General features: G+C 40.0%; 1 protein-coding gene across 1 annotated transcript; it reads left to right on the top strand.

Moving 5' to 3' along the window:
• Positions 1-1393: 1393 nt before the first annotated feature.
• On the top strand, positions 1394-21646 carry LOC5506790 (transmembrane protein 145). The gene is made up of 17 exons (XM_048732993.1): positions 1394-2406; positions 2533-2607; positions 2868-2939; positions 9652-9778; positions 10445-10515; positions 11570-11648; positions 12183-12254; positions 12520-12588; positions 12908-13067; positions 14012-14105; positions 14645-14719; positions 16036-16133; positions 17297-17356; positions 17784-17844; positions 17928-17987; positions 18297-18458; positions 20474-21646. The coding sequence occupies exons 1-17, from the start codon at positions 2299-2301 to the stop codon at positions 20636-20638; spliced, it is 1608 nt and encodes a 535-aa protein (XP_048588950.1). The 5' UTR covers positions 1394-2298; the 3' UTR covers positions 20639-21646.
• The last annotated feature ends 248 nt before the right edge of the window (positions 21647-21894 follow it).

The following is a 21894-nucleotide window of genomic DNA, read 5'->3' as shown; positions in this document are numbered from 1 at the left end:
TTCTGGAAATGCAAAAATTAGGGATTTAGCTTTTTGTGAGTATGTATTTGCCAGTCTTGCTAGCTTTCTTCTTCCGAGTTATTTTACATGATCTCTTTTCATTCCTATCGAGTTGGCAAAACAACAACACGGAACCCGCGGGGAAAGTAGGACAAAATAAAAGGAGCAAATCCTTACGCGCAGTGGTGGGGTGGTGGTTACTACTAGAGCTAGCCAGGATGGGAATCGACATCGCGATATCTGTAGAAAATTCAGATTTTAATCAAATGCAATTCTCTTTTCAAAATTTGAAAGATTATCTATGCTTTCTTTTGGCTAGATTGATATAAGTGGAAGGTTTTAAGAAATTTATAGAAAAGCTAATAGCTTTTTCCCATCACACGTACGTTTTTTTTTCTCCTCAAATTGTCTCGCAAAAAACTAGTGACTAGTGTTTTTCATTCCCAAAGTCGCACACAAAAAGTAGAGCTAACTTCTACTTTCCGCAACAAATGTCTTCAGGTCGCAAAAAATCACGTGTGACATGACGCATGCGATTTGCAATTTTTTTTTTTTTTACGATGCGAGACAAGTTGCATTTAAACTCATCATCTGATAAGTTTGGGATCAGGTATCGGATAGCTTGGTAACCGCCTAACCAAGCGCACCCGAGGAGCCAGGCCTCCGGGCACAGCTCCCCGCCCCCCAGGGAGATACCCGTTACACCTTTCGGTGGAATATACTTACCTAGTCAGTTGCATGCTCTAAGGGTGTGGTGGGAGGGGCGAAAAACCCACGAATCCAGTGTTGAGTCGAGCGAGATTTGCAGAACTCTCAGAGAGGATGCAAACGTGCCAAGGCCTGAATAACCGGGGGCGCCCAAGCCGCAGCAGGGACTAGACCCAGGAGCGCGCGGTCATCCTCGATTTTAACTTATGCTAAATTGCGCTTATGATTTATAAGGCTTCTACCACTATTACACATATGAAATAGCGGTAAGGTTGACACAACAGAGCACGGCTCCAACTCAAGTGTAACCTCGGTTAGTAAGCACTGTCACTGGGTGTGGTCACTGCCAGAGGGTTTATTGCGTCCCCAGTGGTTCTTTTACGTCCCTTCGGTTCAGGTTTAGTGTAGTACAGCTTGAAGAGACGGGACCTCCGGTTTAGTGTCCTTATCCGAGAAGACTGGAAACACGGGAGAGTAACTTCAACTCACTTGTGACAAATTCGATTCAAGGCAGGAACCCGGAAAAATCCCCAGTTTGAGCCAGGATTCGAACCTGGGCCACAGCGGTGAGAGGCCGACGCGCTAACACACTAGGCCACCCGTGCTTCCATTGAAGCACACATCTAAAGGGTGCGTACAAGGGGGGTGCGCAGGGTGCAAGCGTACACCTTTTTGGCCGCCAAAAAGTGGATTTAATTCTACTTTATCTCATTGCTAGTCTTATTGACAACTAGCGTCGCTCGCTTGTAACAAAAGTCTTAATCAGAATGATGTAAACAATGCTTTATAGGGAAGCCTATTATGTAAACACCTTTATTGTAAATTCAAACACATAGGAACATCTGCATTGGAATGAATGAACCCCCCAAAACTACTGAAGTTCAGCTTTCTGGTTTCTTTATTCCCTACGGAACTGGCATTATTGCAAAACCCCAAATCAGCCACAGAGAGGAAGGGGAGGAATGTATAGCATCTGTGGCAATGACTTGATATGGCGTGTTAACGACCGCGATTCAGGAAAACATGTGTTTGTTTTAACTGCTTAAAAAAATTGCTCAGTAACAAAATAAAAGCGCGTTTCATCACACAGTTAAATTATGCAAAAGAAACACTCTAGAGGTAAACTTCTACTTCTTTTTCAAACAATCTCATTGAACATACGAACCAACAAGTTCAGCGAATATGCGCCTGCGCCAAGGCCATGCGTACAAGAACAACTACTTCCGGTTAGTGACCATGATATTTAGGACAGTGCTGAAAAACGCAAGACTAGTTCCAGTACCGCGCGGTTAAAGCCTTTCGTACCTTTACTCGAACGATTCAAACACTGAAATTTTGTCTGTTTTCGCCAGAACACGCGCATGCGCATACGTTATTTAGCACTGTCGATATTTAGTGACTTTTTTTTCGTCTCATGTTCGAATTTGTAAAAGCGCAATCCAGCGTAGTATTTTTTTTACGCGTCCCAGAGCCCAGCTGCATGCTTCAAAGATGTCCGCGATTTTGTTTTTGTGTAACTTTGGCAACACCATTCATCGAGAAATAGAGAAATGAATAAATTATCATCAAACAAGAGACAGGCGAATAAACATGGCGAAGGTTGTTGTCTTGGTATGGGTTTTACCAATCGCGCTAATAGTATGGCTTCAATCCGGAGTTACAGCTAAAATAGTCGCTGGGGATATAGATACTCGAGAGGTGAGATTTTTACAATAATATTTTTCGCTTCTAACGGAGTTGATTTGACAGAATGTAAGTAGGAGTGAAAATTTGATACGGGTTCAACTTATACCTTAGTGGTGTACTTTAATTCTTTCGGTTTAGGACTGGCAATTTGTTGCACGATTTTGCTTCAAAGATTCTTATGGCGAGATGAGATACAGATTCGAGTATCCGGAGGTAAGGTTGTGTTTCGCTTGCACTAAAGAAGATCGAAACCGCTTGCTGTGATAGGACCCGAACAACATCAACAGAGTATAACTATCATAAGAAACAACAACAACTGTGTTAAAATTCACTCCTTACAATGGTATAGACGATTTTCTTAATACAGCCTAATAACAGATAACTTTAAAGCAAGAAATAAGGATTAGGCATGACTTTCTTGTACTCTCTTGTATCATTTCTTGTACTCTTATTTTGATTAATGTGTGCTTTAGGAATATGCAGTACAAAATATACTTATGTACTTCGACAGCCAGTGGCCGAACGCTTATCCCCAAGTCGGAATGGTAAGAATATAATCTTCTTTCTGATTAATCAAGATTTAATTGAAATAGCTTGCACATGTATTTAAAAGGGGTAGGGGGGGGGGGGGGGGGGTAGATTTCTTGCAATTATACAGTGTTTTAGTATATGCTGTTCCGTCTGCTCTAGGAAGTTATACCATTATTAAAGATAACTTTTCATCCAAAATATAAAGTACCAATATTTTTTATTAAAGTAGCACTAAATGCAAATTTATTTTACATTGAATTAAATATGAGTATTCAATTTAATGGTACTTAAATGCAAGTCTGTGTAACTGTCAGTTGGTCACAAATGGACCACTTGAAGATATGGTTTCAATTATCCATTGTTCTATAAACCTTCAGCTTGTTTTTTTTATGAATTTAACTTTAAAGATCCTTTACTTTTAAGAGTTTTGAAAATCTATTGACAGTGACTATTGACCTTTTTGTTGTATGAATCCATTTTGCTTGTCTCTGCTTCACATAAAACTGATAGAACAAAAAGGGTATATGAAGTTCATTTAGAAAAAAATTAATTAGGTTGAAATTGTTTTGTTTGGAAAACATATATTGTTATTGTTATGGTTCCACTAAGCAAAAACAAAACAGGATCAACAGCGACCAAACAGTAGCATTTGCAACCAGATTTGCAAATGTGACTGGAAAACTTGATTTGCTTGCATATGATTAGATAAGAATTTATAAGTGCTTATATTATGGTGCAGCATGTATTTTAACACATATTGGAGGAAATTGTGTGATTTTGATAAAATAAGTGTCAAAAGATGTGGAAAATCAATATCACCACAAAACACCAAAATTGAGGGATACTCAATGTATATTAGTCTTCTTGGACCAATTTCATTTTTTTGTCCCCTGTGATATTTGCTATGTTTTCAATACAATGTTTCTTATATTGAAAGCCATATTCAATTATTAATCACCAATGAGAGAGCTGGAGGTTGACTCATTACAAGAAAGCTATTTTATTTGTATTTCATTTGGGTCATAGTATGACACAACCCAAATAGTTGTACTTTTTTATTCTAAACTTGGAACTTTTTTCACTGTTCCTGGAATATGATATATAGTTAATGTGAAAATGAAAAATGGTGTGTATAAAGCATTTTTTATGTTGGAAAATTTTACTAACTATTTTTTTATTAGACTTGAACAGCTGAAACGTCAGTGCTTAGAAAGTGGATAAGGATATTTTATATTTTTATTCTAATTTGTTTGATTATTATGATGTTTTATAAACTTTTCAAAAACAGTTTTTAGCCAGGTATTGTTAATATAGTCAGGGCTTCTGGAATTACCCGCTTGTGTGGAAGCGCGTAATTTGACTTTTTCCGTGTAATCCGCGTAATTTGGCCAAATTTTAAAAGACAAAACATTTAATTTCACAGCTGATGTGTTCTTTTAGGGTTCTTACCTCTATTTCTCATAAAAAAGAGAGATATTCTTCGTAAGAGTGCGATATTTTAAACTGAATTTCGAAAACAAATAAAATGACTAGGCATTCTTTGCTAAACCGCGAAGGCCTAGGACTAATAATAAAATACCTTTTTTAATTGGCTGGTGGCTAGGAGCGAATGAAAACTTGCCTAAGATATTTTCACGCAAAAGAATAACCTTTTCAAGTTATTTCGTGCTTTCCTTCGGTACAAAATGTATTATGGGCGTAACAGTTTATATTCCGTGTAATATAGCGCGTAATTCAGTAAAAAAATCCAGCAAAATTTTGATTTTTAAAGAAAAATGTATTGCAAAATCCCGCGTAATTTAGCGCGTAATGATTGATTTTCCGCGTAATTTAGCAAAGAATCCAGCATAATTTGGAGTTTTTCTCCGCGTAATTCCAGAAGCCCTGTATAGTATGTAATAGCTGTTATAGCTGTCAACTCTTCCACATTAGGCGGGAGTCACAAGTTTGTGCATCTTTTCTGAAGCCAAATTTTTTTTAGAATATCCATAAATTTACTGTATCTTGTGACTTCTGATACATTCACTGTATTTTTTGAAGATTTTTCTTAAAGCGAGGTTGACACCTATGCAATTTTTATTGGCTGTGTTTCATTTTTAACCAATAATCATGATCCAGAAGATATTAAACATAAGAAAACTTATATTTAAAAATATATCTTTTAGCTCTAAAATCATGAATTTTTTTTTTGTCGAGTCACTAATAAAATGAGTATGCTGTACTTATTAACATTAGTTCTATTTATGGCTTATGAAAATATATGTCACCAAATGGACAATAGGGCTTTAATTTTGAAACCCAGCTTTACATCCTATTTAATTTCTTGTTGTTTGTATGCATATTGTTCTTTATCATAGATATTCTAAAGCCACAAGGATATTCATTCTGATATGTATATAGCTAAAGATACAATCTTGTATATAGCTAAAGATACAATCTTGATAATTAAAGTGTTTTATTATTTTGGAAATTGTCAGCCTTCAGACTAAAAAAATGGAAGATTTGGTTTTCTTACTATGTTTAGTTTTGTGATTTTTTTTTCTTAACCCATTGACTCCTGGCTTTTTTTGAGCTGAATTTACAAAAACATACTGAAAACAGATACCTCCCCCCTATTCTGAGTTTTATACAGCCCGTCAAAGTCAAACACAGCTGCACCTAGTTAGCGGTATGCAAGCTTTCTAACAGTGCTTTGCGGTCTCCACTTTTAATCCCTTGTCGTTGTGCTGAAGCCAGCACAAGTTGATGGTTGCTTGTATTTTTCATCAAAAATACAGCTATGAGCATATTAGGAGAGTGTCTCAGGACATCATGAAGTCTTTTGGGCCATAATTGAGTGCCTTGCTTATGGATATTTGCAAGCAAAGGTGGATTCATGATGATTTTTTCTTGTTTGGCTTTGCCTGGATGAGAAAATAATTTTCTAATGAATCACCACAGCTCTCCTAAATGCTGTCTTTTCTGAAACCAAATTGATTCCAAAATTGTTTACACTGCTATTCTGGGTCTGTATGACCTGGAATTGATTTGTATGGCTTCGGGGTGAAAAGACTTATAAAAAAACCATCTGACTTTGGGGAGAGGAGTGTTGACTGGCCCTCCCCTCGTGAATTTTCCCCTGGATCTCCCAGAATGCTTTGCAATCCGTAAATACCTCTTCGTGGTTGTACAAGCCTTCAAGGAGTGGACATTGTGTTTTGAGGCCATGGAAGTGTACCTGGAGGATCAGAATAAAGGTATCTATTTGTGTCTTGGGCTGTGTTTGCTGATCTCTCTCCCTTGTGTGGTATTTTGAGCGTTTTATTGAGAGGGGTGATTCTGCTTTTCTCTCCTTGTTCGATTTGAGATTTGTCAAAGAACCTATGCTATTATTTGGCTTAAGAGTAGATGCCAACACCTTGGTTGGATGCATATCTGCAAGACCATTTATCCCTTAGACTGATGCCTGAGTATCTTCATCTTCTTGTGTTTATTTTGCATTATGAATTTTTTGGGTTGTGGGTACTTCCCAAAGCCGGAACAGGCCGGTTGAGGGGTCAATGTGTTAAAATCAAATGAAAACCTGAAGATTTTTCAACAAAGGCCAATAATTTTCAACCAAACAGGAGCAAGATTTCTGGCATTTGCTGTTGATCAAATATTTTTACTTGGTTTGGTGATTTTAAGTTCAAACAAAGAGATTTGTTGCAAAGCCAGGTGTTCCATAGCTAAAAACAATTAGTTAATCAGTCTGGACATGTTAAATGACAGGTAAAGTATTTATTGTTTTTATTTAATTTATTTTAAGCTAAAAAAAAATATCTTGAGCCTTGCATTTACTGGCTTCTAATAGTTTTTTAAGCAATAATAAGAGTCTAGGGAATAAGAATACTTCCCAACAAAACCAAATGCAAGTTTGCATATTTTTTTTTTTTTTTTGGGGGGGGGAATATTGGGGGACAGCTAGGGCCCTGAGGTATAGTATTTATCCTTGTATATAACCATGGGTGTGGCTACAGAAAAAAATAGTTCACTAGGTCCATCCACAGTAGCAATGAATACCTGGGAAATACATTATGTCTTGTTTTTAGCATAAATTGCAGGATTTGTTTGTTACCATACTGTACCAGTTCTGTTGTCTTGCTTCCAGCTACCAGGGGCGGATACAGGGGGGGTAGATTGGGTGGATATCCACCAATAAAAAAAATTAAAAGTCAATTTGTTTGAAGTAAATAAACGTATGAGGTACTGTCCAATTTTCCCCCTCTCTTGATACCTCTGGATTTCCTCTTCTTCCTCTATTGATACCCCTTTGCACCCTCCCCCCCTCTATTGATACCCATGGCACCCTCCCCCCCTCTATTGATACCCATGACACCCTCCCCCCGTTTATTGATACCCTTGGATATGCCCCCCCTTTATTGATACCCCTGGATTTCCTCTTCTCCCTCTATTGATACCCCTTGGCACCCTCCCCCTCTATTGATACCCCTTGGCACCCTTCCCCCCCTCTATTGATACCCCTTTGCACCCTCCCCCCCTCTATTGATACCCATGGCACCCTCCCCCCCTCTATTGATACCCATGGCACCCTCCCCCCTCTATTGATACCCATGGATATGCCCCCCCTTTATTGATACCCCTGGATTTCCTCTTCTCCCTCTATTGATACCCCTTGGCACCCTCCCCCTCTATTGATACCCCTTGGCACCCTTCCCCCCCTCTATTGATACCCCTGGATATGCCCCCCCCCCCCCTTTATTGATACCCCTGGATTTCCTCTTCTCCCTCTATTGATACCCATGGCACCCTCCCCCCTCTATTGATACCCATGGATATGCCCCCCCCCCTTTATTGATACCCCTGGATTTCCTCTTCTCCCTCTATTGATACCCCTTGGTACCCTATCCCCCTCTATTGATACCCCTGGATATGCCCCCCCTCTATTGATACCCCTGAATTTCCTCTTCTCCCTCTATTGATACCCCTTGGCACCCTCCCCTTTATTGATACCCCTTGGCACCCTCCCCCCCTCCCCTCTATTGATACCCCTTGGCACCCTCCCCTTTATTGATACCCCTTGGCACCCTTCCCCCCCTCTATTGATACCCCTGAATTTCCTCTTCTCCCTCTATTGATACCCCTTGGCACCCTCCCCCCTCCCCTTTATTGATACCCCTTGGCACCCTTCCCCCCCCCCTCTATTGATACCCCTTGGCACCCTCCCCCCTCCCCTTTATTGATACCCCTTCGCACCCTTCCCCCCCCTTTATTGATACCCCTTCGCACCCTTCCCCCCCCTTTATTGATACCCCTTCGCACCCTTCCCCCCCCTTTATTGATACCCCTGGATATGCCCCCCCTCTATAGATGCATTTTTTAATGAGGGATTCACTTAGTGTTCTTGTTATGTACATCACTATTGATACCCCTGAATTTCCTCCTCTCCCTCTATTGATACCCCTTGACACCCTCCCCCTCCCCTCTATTGATACCCCTTGGCACCCTCCCCCTCCCCTCTATTGATACCCCTTGGCACCCTCCCCCTCCCCTCTATTGATACCCCTTGGCACCCTCCCCCCTCTCCTTTATTGATACCCCTTGGCACCCTCCCCCTCTCCTCTATTGATACCCCTTGGCACCCTTCCCCCTCTCCTTTATTGATACCCCTTGGCACCCTCCCCCTCCCCTCTATTGATACCCCTTGGCACCCTTCCCCCTCTCCTTTATTGATACCCCTTGGCACCCTTCCCCCTCTCCTTTATTGATACCCCTTGGCACCCTTCCCCCTCTCCTTTATTGATACCCCTTGGCACCCTCCCCCCTCCCCTCTATTGATACCCCTTGACACCCTCCCCCTCCCCTCTATTGATAATCCTTGGCACCCTTCCCCCTCTCCTCTATTGATACCCCTTGGCACCCTTCCCCCTCTCCTTTATTGATACCCCTTGGCACCCTTCCCCCTCTCCTTTATTGATACCCCTTGGCACCCTCCCCCCTCTCCTCTATTGATACCCCTTGGCACCCTCCCCCCTCTCCTTTATTGATACCCCTTGGCACCCTCCCCCCTCCCCTCTATTGATACCCCTTGACACCCTCCCCCTCCCCTCTATTGATACCCCTTGGCACCCTTCCCCCTCTCCTTTATTGATACCCCTTGGCACCCTCCCCCCTCCCCTCTATTGATACCCCTTGGCACCCTCCCCCCTCCCCTCTATTGATACCCCTTGGCACCCTCCCCCCTCCCCTTTATTGATACCCCTTGGCACCCTCCCCCTCCCCTCTATTGATACCCCTTGGCACCCTCCCCCCTCTCCTTTATTGATACCCCTTGGCACCCTCCCCCTCCCCTCTATTGATACCCATGGCACCCTCCCCTTTATTGATACCCCTTGGCACCCTTACCCCCCCTTTATTGATACCCCTGGATATGCCTCCCCCTCTATTGATACCCCTGGATTTCCTCTTCTCCCTCTATTGATACCCCTTGGCACCCCCCTCCCCCCTCTATTGATACCCCTGGATATGCCCTCCCTCTATTGATACCCCTGGATATGCCCCCCTCTATTGATACCCCTGGATATGCCCCCCCCCCCCCCTTTATTGATACCCCTGGATTTGCACCTGTTCCCTATCAAGAGTGCTGACTGTACTCTGAACTGTGAACTGTGAAAGTGTTTTCACATGAAATAATAGGTAATTCTACTGTATGATAGACATAAAAATGTCTCTGTTTTTACTACCCAGACATGCACAACTAGAGAAGACAAGCTTTATAGGGGCAACAATCAAGTTATCAATTTAACAACCTCCTTTATGTGGTCTGGTTGTAAGAAAGTAATTGTGGACAACAAAGATATGCTCCACTGCACTAGTAAGTGACTAGTCTGAAAATGCTCAGGGAGGTAAGGGGTGGACTCTCCATAAAAGTAGACTTAGGGAAAGCCCTAGCTTTTTCTGATCACCCCCATCTGTTTCTATGGAAGTCTCCCATCTCCCGACCCCTTCCCCCACCTCCCTTACAGTATCAAATCCCTTACAGTATAAATATAATTAAAAGATTAAAGGACTCGGAAGTCATCCCTGTGTAGAGTTTCTCTTAAATACAAGCCCCATTTTGGCAAGTTCTACTCTACAAATAATCTCCTAATATGTAGGACTCATGAGCTTTCTTTACAGGGGTTTTGCAAGGGCCTTTTCTCATGTACACAAAATCCCTCCCCCCCCACCCTCTTAAAAAATAAAACAATTTTACTGATTGTTGACTTAATCATGTCATGTTATCTTATTGTTATATGCAGTAGTAGTCTAATATTAACAATACCACAAAGCACAGAATATTCATTCCACTGTAGATCAAAATCAAAATGATTGGATACCCTTTTGATTCAATCATGCCTTGTCCCTTTTCCCAGGCCCCTCACATAAATAAAACCCTGAAATTCTGTTGTTACACTTCTTCTTAGTTCTCTCACGCAGCCCTACTGACATTACTTAGTTTGCTAGCTTTCTGCGTCCTTGACCTCTTATTTATCTGCAGGTGACAGGAAGTTCCTTTCCATGCGAGCTCGATGGTGGTATATAGTTGTCAGTAATTGCAAAGGAACCAAGGTGAGCTGACTGGAGTGTTTTATTATTTTCCATTTTGACTCCTACAAATGTTTGGGCACACTAAGTTCCAGTAATTAAAGCCGCATTGTCACCAGTTTACTTCCGGTCTTTTACCTAACAATCTCCGATGATTTTTAACGGAAAACGCGAGAAATATTTCAAAATATTGAAAGCAGTGTGTCTATTTGAAGTTTCTTTCAGGTTTTGATTCATCATTTAGAACGGATGGCCTGTTATATCTCGGATTATAATAGATTCTGAGGTTTCCGTCGGACCTCCAGAAGTAAACTGGTGACAATGGGGCTTTAAACATCAATTGAATCATCATCATTATCTTCTTTATCGGCATCAGCTGAGATGGCTCACACAATCTCTATTCATAGCCAGCAGTCTGCCTTACTTGGCAGATCCTGCTGAAGGACCCGTATCATAGGTTGAATCAGGTTGGACATGACGGAAAAACCTGGAAAACGTGCAATCCCAGATAGAGATAGAAGACACAATTTCTTCAGTGGCTATAGGCTCCTTGTATTACGGACTGAATTTTTAAAACACAAATAACGTGATGCTGAAGTGCACATAACCAGATTTTGGCTTTTAAGATACTTTTTTCTTGATCATCATTGCCCTGTGTACTCAGGGACGAAAAACTCAAATTTCAATGACACTTAACAAAAAGTCGCACTTGATATTTTGTTTGCTATAAGTTACTAAGTACTCAGAGAAATTCTCCGCCTTATTCGATGTGAAATGGGCTTATTTGACGTGTCACGTCATGTTTTTCCGTCATGGAATCAGGGTGTGACCGTTTCCTTGACCCCACACAAGCAACCCCTCCAGGTCCGGGGTTAAATAAGAAGCTTCGACCTTTATGGATTATATCTAAATGTTGTGGCAGTAATAAGCTTTGGATATTTGGATAATGTTTGGTAATGTCATATTTAGAAAAGATCACACCCTCTAGTAAAAATAAAGTAAAAATTAATAAAGCTGATCTTTAAAGGTTGTCCTCCCATTTTTCAATCCCCTTTTTCCTCTTTTGTTAATATTCCAGGGGCTTAAACTGAAGTATGAATTAAATCTAACAAATGGAGATGATTTTTGGACAATGCATTTTTCAGCAGATGAACGACGTAAGTACCTTATTACACTTAATTTTCGCAACGTCAAAATTTCGCGATTTTGGGTGGCGATATTTCGCTACACTATTTTCGTGATTTTTTACTATTTTCATACCGATCACTTTATTTTCGCGATTTGGGGATAATAAAATCAAGCAAAACAAGTGGAATTAAAATGTGCTGTAATCATCAAAACTGAAACAATTTGTAACTAAACGATGCGTGGGCTAAATTTAGTCTTCTAACAATCTATAAATGCAAGTCTAACTCAACCCCTTACCGTACTATATGTACATTAGATTACTAGACAAGGTGTTTCCATAAAGCACACTTAATTTTTGCATCCTAATTTTCGCGACACTTAATTTTCGCGTCCTTTTATTTTCACGAATCTTTTAAAATCGCGAAATAAAAGTGACACTTGAAAACATTTGCTAAGAGTACATATTTCATTTACTATTCTCTATTTTGTCCAAAAAATATTATTTATTATCGTTGACTATTGTTGACATGTATTAACATATAAATAATTTTTTTTGCTTACAGATATTTTAAAGATGGATATTTTCTTTGTGGTGACGTTTTTGATTGTCATTGTTTTAGCTATACATGTGACATGTAAGTAATATCCTTGGGGTACAAAGTCTGTGCAGCAGAGACTAAGGAGACAGTAAGAATTTGACCGCACCTAATGTAAGGGAGATTTTGTTAGGGCATGCTCTAATGCTCTAAGATCTCATCTCTGTTAAAACACTATAACTTATATGTTGTTATCCCCCTATCAAATGTGTCTTGAAAAAAAAATCCTATTCTTTTTTGCTTTTATGCATTTATGTATGATTTAACTAAATATCAATGTTAATTGCCTGTTGGTTGTTTGTAGATGTGCTTATAAGTCGACGGCTGTTTCACTACACGTACAAGTTGTTTATATGGTCATTACTTTTAGAATGTAAGTGATGTAAGATTTTTAGGGATTAATAATGTGGAAATGATTAGGATAATTTAATGTCGTGCTTAAAACACCTAGTAAGCCAGTGTCAGATACAGGGGAGTTCACCCTCAAGGCTGACATTTTAGAATGGGGGCAACCTATAAATTTTAACTCTGAGATTCTTAAAGAAGATCTTTGAGATTCCTAAATGCTGGGAGCATTTTAAATAACTCAGCTCCCTTCATACAAAGGGCTCCAGTTACCAGGGTTCTAATAGTACCAGGAGTAACTAGTGGTATATAAGTGATTTAATAACATAATCTTTTTTTTTTTTCAGTTGTCAGTATATGTGTGAACATTGGTTACTACGTTCATTATGGCAACACAGGGTTTGCTGTATACAGTGCGCAGATTGCTGCTCGTGCAATCCATTACATTGCACATATTATGTTTCTTGTTCTACTCATTCTCCTTGCCAAGGGCTGGACCGTGACAAGGTGAATATGAAAATAAAGACCATCTACGTCTTGTAGAGTATTCCATTCTCTTTTTACAATGGGGCAACCCCAGGGCCAAAACAGGACAAGCTGAAACAAAAACAATTGTCTTGGTTGTTGTTGCTTCTAGCTAGCTAAATTCTGGTTTCTTATTAGCTTTATTATGGTGTTGTAGAACCTTACTTTTAGTCTATTTGATAAATGGGTACCAAAGTATTGTATTCATATTTTGGAATTTTAATTTATTTTTGAAGAATTTCATAGGTTTTGATTTTGATTGCAGCCGATTATTCCTCTTCAATCAGATCGACAAACAATTTATCCTTCCAGAAAGAACTTGTAGTCCACAGAGAACCTTTGAGATTAGCAATTGCTTGCATGTCAATAAGAACGCTGTTCTAATTTAAACTATGTTTTCCATAAGTAAGACTAAGTGAATATCAATTATAGAGCAATGTTACCGGGATCGTGTGTACTTTTTGTAGTACGTTGGTGTACATCCTAACCGCGGTAAAACCGGGGTCTTGTACCGCGGTTGAAAACAGCGGCTAATTACCCCACTTTTTTGCTGAGGTTAGAGTGTCCGACCGCAGAGGTGTAACCGTGGTTACCGCGTTTTTTTACCGAGGTTACCACAGTGAAATGTTGCAATAGTTTTAGTCATCACTGTATACTAAAATGCCACCAGGTTTCTATAAAAGCAAAAATTCTTGCATATAAACTCTGGCCAAGGTCTTCATTTACTCCCCAGACATGCGTCAGGGTTTTATTGTGGCATTATAACATTGGACAATCAAAAGATTTATGTAGAGGGGGTGCTTTATTTCAAAATAAGCTGATCACCACTTTGTCTTAGATGTTCATTGTGTTTTCCATTATTATTATTTATTTGAGATCTTGACATTAAGGCTCTCCCTTAACCAAGATTATGCTTTACTTTGCAGGGGTCGTATTAGTAGTACAGGTCAAGTCAAACTTGGCATATTCTGCACTTTATACTCTGTTTGTTTTGTTGTCTTGTTCATCTATGAAGCTGTGGTGAGTATACCATTTTGTTTCTTTAACACAATTCTTCATCATCCTTACTACCCCCCCTCCCCCAACCCCAGTTGTGATCCCAGCAGGATAAAGCCTATTTAGTATTACAAGCGCTTCTTCTGTCCTCCTTTATAAGTATGGCACGAATGGTTGCTGTACCTTAAGGTTGTTGAACTCAAGGTGGCAAAATTCTTTTAGAAAGACTTGGTTCGTTTTACACGTTATTTGTCTACGTATTTTATTTACAAAATAAGCTTATTTACGAAATAAGCTGATTTCGTAATGAAATAAGTTTCATTATACTTTTTTTTTCGACTAATACAACTATACAGTACCAGTTGTTGGTACTTCTTAAGGGTAAACATGTTACAACCACACTCCTCCCATGCCCTTTTCTACCTTTTGGGGTAAATGTTTTTTGTTTGTTTGTTCGCTAGCAACCCTCATTGTCATTGTTTTATAGGGTCCCTCCCTCCATTTTCAAAGCTTTCTTAACTTACTTTCATTGTTCACTTAATTTTGCCCGATTATTTCCTTAGATTTTTGATCCAGCTGATGTGTTGTATGTATATGAGAGCCCTGCTGGTATTGGGATATGTATACTCAGAGTAATTGTAAGTATGCAGGATACTTGCCTTTCAGAGCCTCTCTCAGACTTAATCCTGTACAGAATTTAGTATTGTTCTATTATGGCACTTTTAGTTCATCTTGTTTGTTACCAGGCTTGGTTATGGTTCTGTTATGGTCCATCTTATAGTTCATCTTGTTTGTTACCAGGCTTGGTTATGGTTCTGTTATGGTCCATCTTATAGTTCATCTTGTTTGTTACCAGGCTTGGTTATGGTTCTGTTATGTTTTATCTTATAGTTCATCTTGTTTGTTACCAGGCTTGGTTATGGTTCTGTTATGGTCCATCTTATAGTTCATCTTGTTTGTTACCAGGCTTGGTTATGGTTCTGTTATGTTTCATCTTATTGTTCATCTTGTTTGTTACCAGGCTTGGCTATGGTTCTGTTATGGTCCATCTTTATAGTTCATCTTGTTTGTTTACCAGGCTTGGTTATGGTTCTGTTATGGTCCATCTTTTACTTCATCTTGTTTGTTACCAGGCTTGGTTATGGTTCTGTTATGGTCCAACTTTTAGTTCATCTTGTTTGTTACCAGGCTTGGTTATGGTTCTGTTATGGTCCATCTTATAGTTCATCTTGTTTGTTACCAGGCTTGGTTATGGTTCTGTTATGGTCCATCTTATAGTTCATCTTGTTTGTTACCAGGCTTGATGGTTATGGTTCTGTTATGGTCCATTGTATAGTTCATCTTGTTTGTTACCAGGCTTGGTTATGGTTCTGTTATGGTCCACCTTTTAGTTCATCTTGTTTGTTACCAGGCTTGGTTATGGTTCTGTTATGGTCCATCTTATAGTTCATCTTGTTTGTTACCAGGCTTGGTTATGGTTCTGTTATGGTCCATCTTAAAGTTCATCTTGTTTGTTACCAGGCTTGGTTATGGTTCTGTTATGGTCCATCTTATAGTTCATCTTGTTTGTTACCAGGCATGGTTATGGTTCTGTTATGGTCCATCTTATAGTTAATCTTGTTTGTTACCAGGCTTGGTTATGGTTCTGTTATGGTCCATCTTATAGTTCATCTTGTTTGTTACCAGACTTGGTTATGGTTCTGTTATGGTCCATTGTATAGTTCATCTTGTTTGTTACCAGGCTTGGTTATGGTTCTGTTATGTTTCATCTTATAGTTCATCTTGTTTGTTACAAGGCTTGGTTATGGTTCTGTTATGTTCCATCTTATAGTTCATCTTGTTAGGCTTGGTTATGGTTCCGTTATGTTTTATCTTATAGTTCATCTTGTTTGCTACCAGGCTTGGTTATGGTTCTGTTATGTTTTATCTTATAGTTCATCTTGTTTGTTACCAGGCTTGGTTATGGTTCTGCTATGGCACATTCTTCACCTTGAAGCACTTTCCTTCAAAGGCCACTTTTTATTATCCGTTTTGGTTTTTCTATACTGGTTGGTGAGTGCTATAAGTGTAAAAACTAATCTACAATGGTCTTGTCGAATTCTACTACGCCTGCTTCTGCTAGGCAGAGATAGGAAACTACCGTTTCAGTCTGTTTCAGGCAAAATGTTCGCAAATACCAGAGAGTCAGGAAGAATTACTGTTTCAGGCGAAATGTTCGCAAATAACAAATAGGTTAGGAAAAATAACTGTTTCAGGCGAAATGTTCGCAATTACCAGATTGGTTAGAAAGAATTACTGTTTTAGGCGAAATGTTCGCAAATACCAGAACAATCAGGAAGGATTGCTGTTTCTGGCGAAATGTTTGCAAATACCAGAGAGTCAGGAAGAATGACTGTTTCAGGCGAACTTTTCGCAAATACCAGAGAGTCACGAAGAATTCACTACTGTTTGTACTGTTTCATATTCTAATCTTCGCGTGAACGTTTATCACTTCGTGGGGAAAAACGGGGTGTTTGCAAATACCAGAGAGTCAGGAAGAATGACTGTTGGCGAACTTTTCGCAAATACCAGAGAGTCACGAAGAATTCACTACCGTTTGTACTGTTTCATATTCTAATCTTCGCGTGAACGTTTATCACTTCGTGGGGAAAAACTGGGTGTTTGCAAATACCAGAGAGTCAGGAAGAATGACTGTTTCAAGCGAACTTTTCGCAAATACCAGAGAGTCACGAAGAATTCACTACCGTTTGTACTGTTTCATATTCTAATCTTCGCGTGAACGTTTATCACTTTGTGGGGAAAAACGGGGTGTTTGCAAATACCAGAGAGTCAGGAAGAATGACTGTTGGCGAACTTTTCGCAAATACCAGAGAGTCACGAAGAATTCACTACCGTTTGTACTGTTTCATATTATAATCTTCGCGTGAACGTTTATCACTTCGTGTGGAAAAACGGGGTTCAGGGTAGATAATATAAATATAATATAAATAACATTTATATAGCGCTTATACATCGCTGTTCTAAGCGCTTAGATAGGAGGTTGCGGTAAGGAACAGAAGCTGGGGGCTTGTTTGAAAGAAAGTAGGTAAGGAGGAAGCGAGAGAGAGGCCTAAGAGGTCAGAACGACTGCGTAGGAGTCTAGTGTTTTCTTTCCCTAAAAACCTGAAGTTTTGCGAGTTTTTGTTCTAAATCCTTTTGCCTTGACTGTTTTACAGGTTTCTTGCTGGGCCAGTGATAGTGTTAATCTCTGCATATGTAATACAGAAATGGGCAAGGTCAGTATGTCATATCCTCTTTGATGCACCGAATTTGATATAGTACACAAGAAGAAAGAAACCTTTCCGCCAACCGTAATTTGTTCGATTGTTATCACGTTATCATGGAGTGCAGGCGCAAGGTCATCATAATCATTTTCATCGGCTTCATTATAGTTAAATTATCATCATCATCATCAAAACCACAATCGTCATCATCATATTCATTATGGTCACCATCATCATCACAACAATCATAAAAATGATGATCATACATTCATCTTCATTATAGTTACCAGCTTCATGACCAGAATCATCAAGCTGCAGAAATCATTATTTTGTCACCAATGTAAACCGTCATCGACTTCAACGTTCTTTATCGTGATCATCATAATAATAATAAATAAATATTTCATTTTATGTGCTCACATGAGAATTCGTTTTGTAGGGAGCAAATTGTGCATGGTATCGAGTGGAGTGTCTCCCTTCTCGCTCACGTCTTTTTCTTGGTGAGTATGTCTTCTAACTCCACTTTTCATGTTTTCACATTCATTTAAATTTGTTTACTAATTTTTTCTTCTTTATAACTCAGGCAATAACGAGGCCGTCTGCTGCGAACAGAAACTTCCCATTCCATATGAGAACTAACCAGGTGGGTCATTTATATCATGTATCGAGTTTTTATTCAAGGTCTGATTCTAGTTCGCTCCTTCACAAAGTTTGATTCTTGCTCACACCTTCACGAGGTTTGATTACAGTTTGCTTGTTCTCGAGTTTGGGTTCTAGTTAGCTCCTTCGCGAGTTTTGATTCTCGCTCCTTCACAAGTTCTTAACTCCAGTTCCCTTCTTCACGAGTTACGTTCAGGAGACCGATTTACTCTGTCGTGTGTTTCGACTCGATTACTCGAGTACTCTACATATTTTCCCTGTGTTTTTTTAACTCGATTTTTTTGATTGGCAGATCGGCATCATGGAGCCTCAAACCTCGTTCCCAATGACTTCTGTTCCTCCTCAACCTTCTGCTATTTACCACAACTCGTCGTACAGCACCCCTATGTCGGGGTCCCCGCAGTCGCAAACCTTCACGGACATTTCAGCTATGTTCCTCGCACACAACGCAAGGGTACGTAGAGCCCGTAACAACAACAACAACAACAAAACAATCCTCTACAAAAAGGAAGAGCGGTACAGTTTTTCATACGCTTATATACTTTCATGAAAATATCACGAAATAGAAATACAACTTTAGATTTATTTTTCTTTGCCTGATAATATTACAAGTTTGTTTCAGTATCCCCAGAATTTGGCTCTTTCACGACATTTTTTTTCCTAAGCGAGTGCCCCTAGTTACAGACCTGTAGAGTGATATTCCGTCGTAAATCAGGAACAGAGTCTTTCTGTCCGTCCATCTTTGTATCCTCGTCTGTCTGATCTTTCTTCTATCTATCTGTCCGTCTGTGTCTCTGTCTGTCTGATAGTCCTTCCGTCTATCTTTGTCTGTGTGTTTTTGTCTGTCTCGTTTCTTCGGTCTATCTGTCCGTCTTTGTGTCTCTGTCTGTCTGATAGTCCTTCCGTCTATCTTTGTCTGTGTGTTTTTGTCTGTCTGTCTCGTTTCTTCGGTCTATCTGTCCGTCTTTGTGTCTCTGTCTGTCTGATAGTCCTTCCGTCTATCTTTGTCTGTGTGATTTTGTCTGTCTGTCGTTTCTTCGGTCTATCTGTCCGTCTTTGTGTCTCTGTCTGTCTGATAGTCCTCCCGTCTATCTTTGTCTGTGTTTTTTTGTCTGTCTCGTTTCTTCGGTCTATCTGTCCGTCTTTGTGTCTCTGTCTGTCTGATAGTCCTTCCGTCTATTTTTGTTTGTGTGTTTTTGTCTGTCTCGTTTCTTCGGTCTATCTGTCCGTCTTTGTGTCTCTGTCTGTCTGATAGTCCTCCCGTCTATCTTTGTCTGTGTGTTTTTGTCTGTCTCGTTTCTTCGGTCTATCTGTCCGTCTTTGTGTCTCTGTCTGTCTGATAGTCCTTCCGTCTATCTTTGTCTGTGTGTTTTTGTCTGTTTGTCGTTTCTTCGGTCTATCTGTCCGTCTTTGTGTCGCTGTCTGTCTGATAGTCCTCCCGTCTATCTTTGTCTATGTGTTTTTGTCTGTTTGTCGTTTCTTCGGTCTATCTGTCCGTCTTTGTGTCTTTGTCTGTCTGATAGTCCTTCCGTCTATCTTTGTCTGTGTGTTTTTGTCTGTTTGTCGTTTCTTCGGTCTATCTGTCCGTCTTTGTGTCGCTGTCTGTCTGATAGTCCTACCGTCTATCTTTGTCTGTGTGTTTTTGTCTGTTTGTCGTTTCTTCGGTCTATCTGTCCGTCTGTGTCTCTGTCTGTCTGATAGTCCGTCCGTCTATCTTTGTCTGTGTGTTTTTGTCTGTTTGTCGTTTCTTCGGTCTATCTGTCCGTCTTTGTGTCTCTGTCTGTCTGATAGTCCGTCCGTCTATCTTTGTCTGTGTGTTTTTGTCTGTCTGTCGTTTTTTCGGTCTATCTGTCCGTCCTTGTGTCTCTGTCTGTCTGATAGTCCTTCCGTCTATCTTTGTCTGTGTGTTTTTGTCTGTCTGTCGTTTTTTCGGTCTATCTGTCCGTCTTTGTGTCTTTGTCTGTCTGATAGTCCTTCCGTCTATCTTTGTCTGTGTGTTTTTGTCTGTTTGTCGTTTCTTCGGTCTATCTGTCCGTCTTTGTGTCGCTGTCTGTCTGATAGTCCTTCCGTCTATCTTTGTCTGTGTGTTTTTGTCTGTCTGTCGTTTTTTCGGTCTATCTGTCCGTCCTTGTGTCTCTGTCTGTCTGATAGTCCTTCCGTCTATCTTTGTCTGTGTGTTTTTGTCTGTTTGTCGTTTCTTCGGTCTATCTGTCCGTCTTTGTGTCTCTGTCTGTCTGATAGTCCTTCCGTCTATCTTTGTCTGTGTGTTTTTGTTTGTCTGTCTCGTTTCTTCGGTCTATCTGTCCGTCTTTGTGTCTCTGTCTGTCTGATAGTCCGTCCGTCTATCTTTGTCTGTGTGTTTTTGTTTGTCTGTCTCGTTTCTTCGGTCTATCTGTCCGTCTTTGTGTCTCTGTCTGTCCCTACGCCCGTCTCTTTGTATGACACTAAATAAAATTTATTTCTTTTCAGGGTCCCTCGCCTAAAGGTCTCTATGGCAACGGCGTATCCAATGGTAAACCATCAAGTCCAACAGCTATGCCTTCTACAAACCCAGATATATTTGCAGCTCGCTCGGAACAGTCACGTGACAGGGGCGACGAGCCCCCACCCTACTCAAGCGTACAGCATACTTGATTAATGAGACAAAGATATTTATTTATATATAATACAGCACGTTTATTCAGTCGTTAATGCTTTTATCGAAAATAAACATTTAAGTTATTCATACTCTAAACATCAATGAAACGAGCCAGTCCCTAAATTTTCTCGTTTTTATTTTCTTTTTTTATGGTGTGCCGCTAGCCCCATTCAGACCTTTGTGTTACGGTTTGTTTCACATTTCTAGTTTGGTGCCTTTACTTAACAAACAGATCCCATTTTTGCGTGTGTCTGTCCTCTAATAGATGCACAGATGACGTCATAGCGTGTCATTAACAAGATAATACGCAACGAGGCGCAGTCGAGTTGCGTGACTGTTGTCATGACACCCTGTGACGTCTCCTGTGCAACTGTTAGAGAACAGACGCACAAAAAATGAGATCCATTTGTTTTTTACAAAAAGTTATCTTACATTACAATCTAGTTTTGGGCGCGCGCATGCTGACACCAAGTGTGCGTGTGTCCTCCAATAACACGTGGTCACTTGACCAATCAAAGCGCGCGATTTACCAGTGAAGTTGTATAACAAAAATTAATTCCTTCTCTAGCCGACATCAATCGTTTTCTATTTTATATTAAGAAAACGGGAAAACTTCGGGGGGGCTAAATCGGAATTCAAACGCGCACAGTATAACATCTTACAATTCAACACGTGTCCATTCTTGTAGAATATTCGAATGTAATTATTCAAATTGTTAATAGTATTCATAACGATTTCATTCGTATAAATTATTTTAATAGATGTTAGATATGTTACAGGTGTAGTGACAGGAATGTTAAAATAGATAACCTAAGTGCTGGTCATGTCAGGAAATGCCATTGTTTTGATATTGTCATGGTGAGAATGATAGAAAGATTACCAAGAGAGTATAAGATAAGAGACTCTTTAGTATCAGCCGTTCCTCTCTTATCTTATTCTTTCTTGATAGTACGAGTTTAATTAACCTGTAGATAAATGCCATAGAAAGTAAAATGTTATCTTGAGAGAGTTCATTCTTGCTTTAAACCACCAACAGCGGAACCATTTGGGGCCGAAGGGTTGCTTCGGTCCGTAAATAGAAAGGTCAGAGTCTGAGCGATTCACACTTTCCATAACCTGGTGTGCATTCATAAAAATCCTCGACGGTAGCAGTGGGAGGGGCCTGGGGGCTTTTGCCCCCACCCCTCTCCCTGATTTTCAAGATCATCAGGAAATGACCCCGGTGTGGGCATAGTTTGTCCATCCTTCGAGT

The sequence above is a fragment of the Nematostella vectensis genome, chromosome 9 (genome assembly GCF_932526225.1).
Source record: "Nematostella vectensis chromosome 9, jaNemVect1.1, whole genome shotgun sequence".
NCBI lineage: Eukaryota > Metazoa > Cnidaria > Anthozoa > Actiniaria > Edwardsiidae > Nematostella > Nematostella vectensis.
Note: the sequence above shows the minus strand (reverse complement) of the source record. Positions and strands in the feature narration are given on the sequence as shown.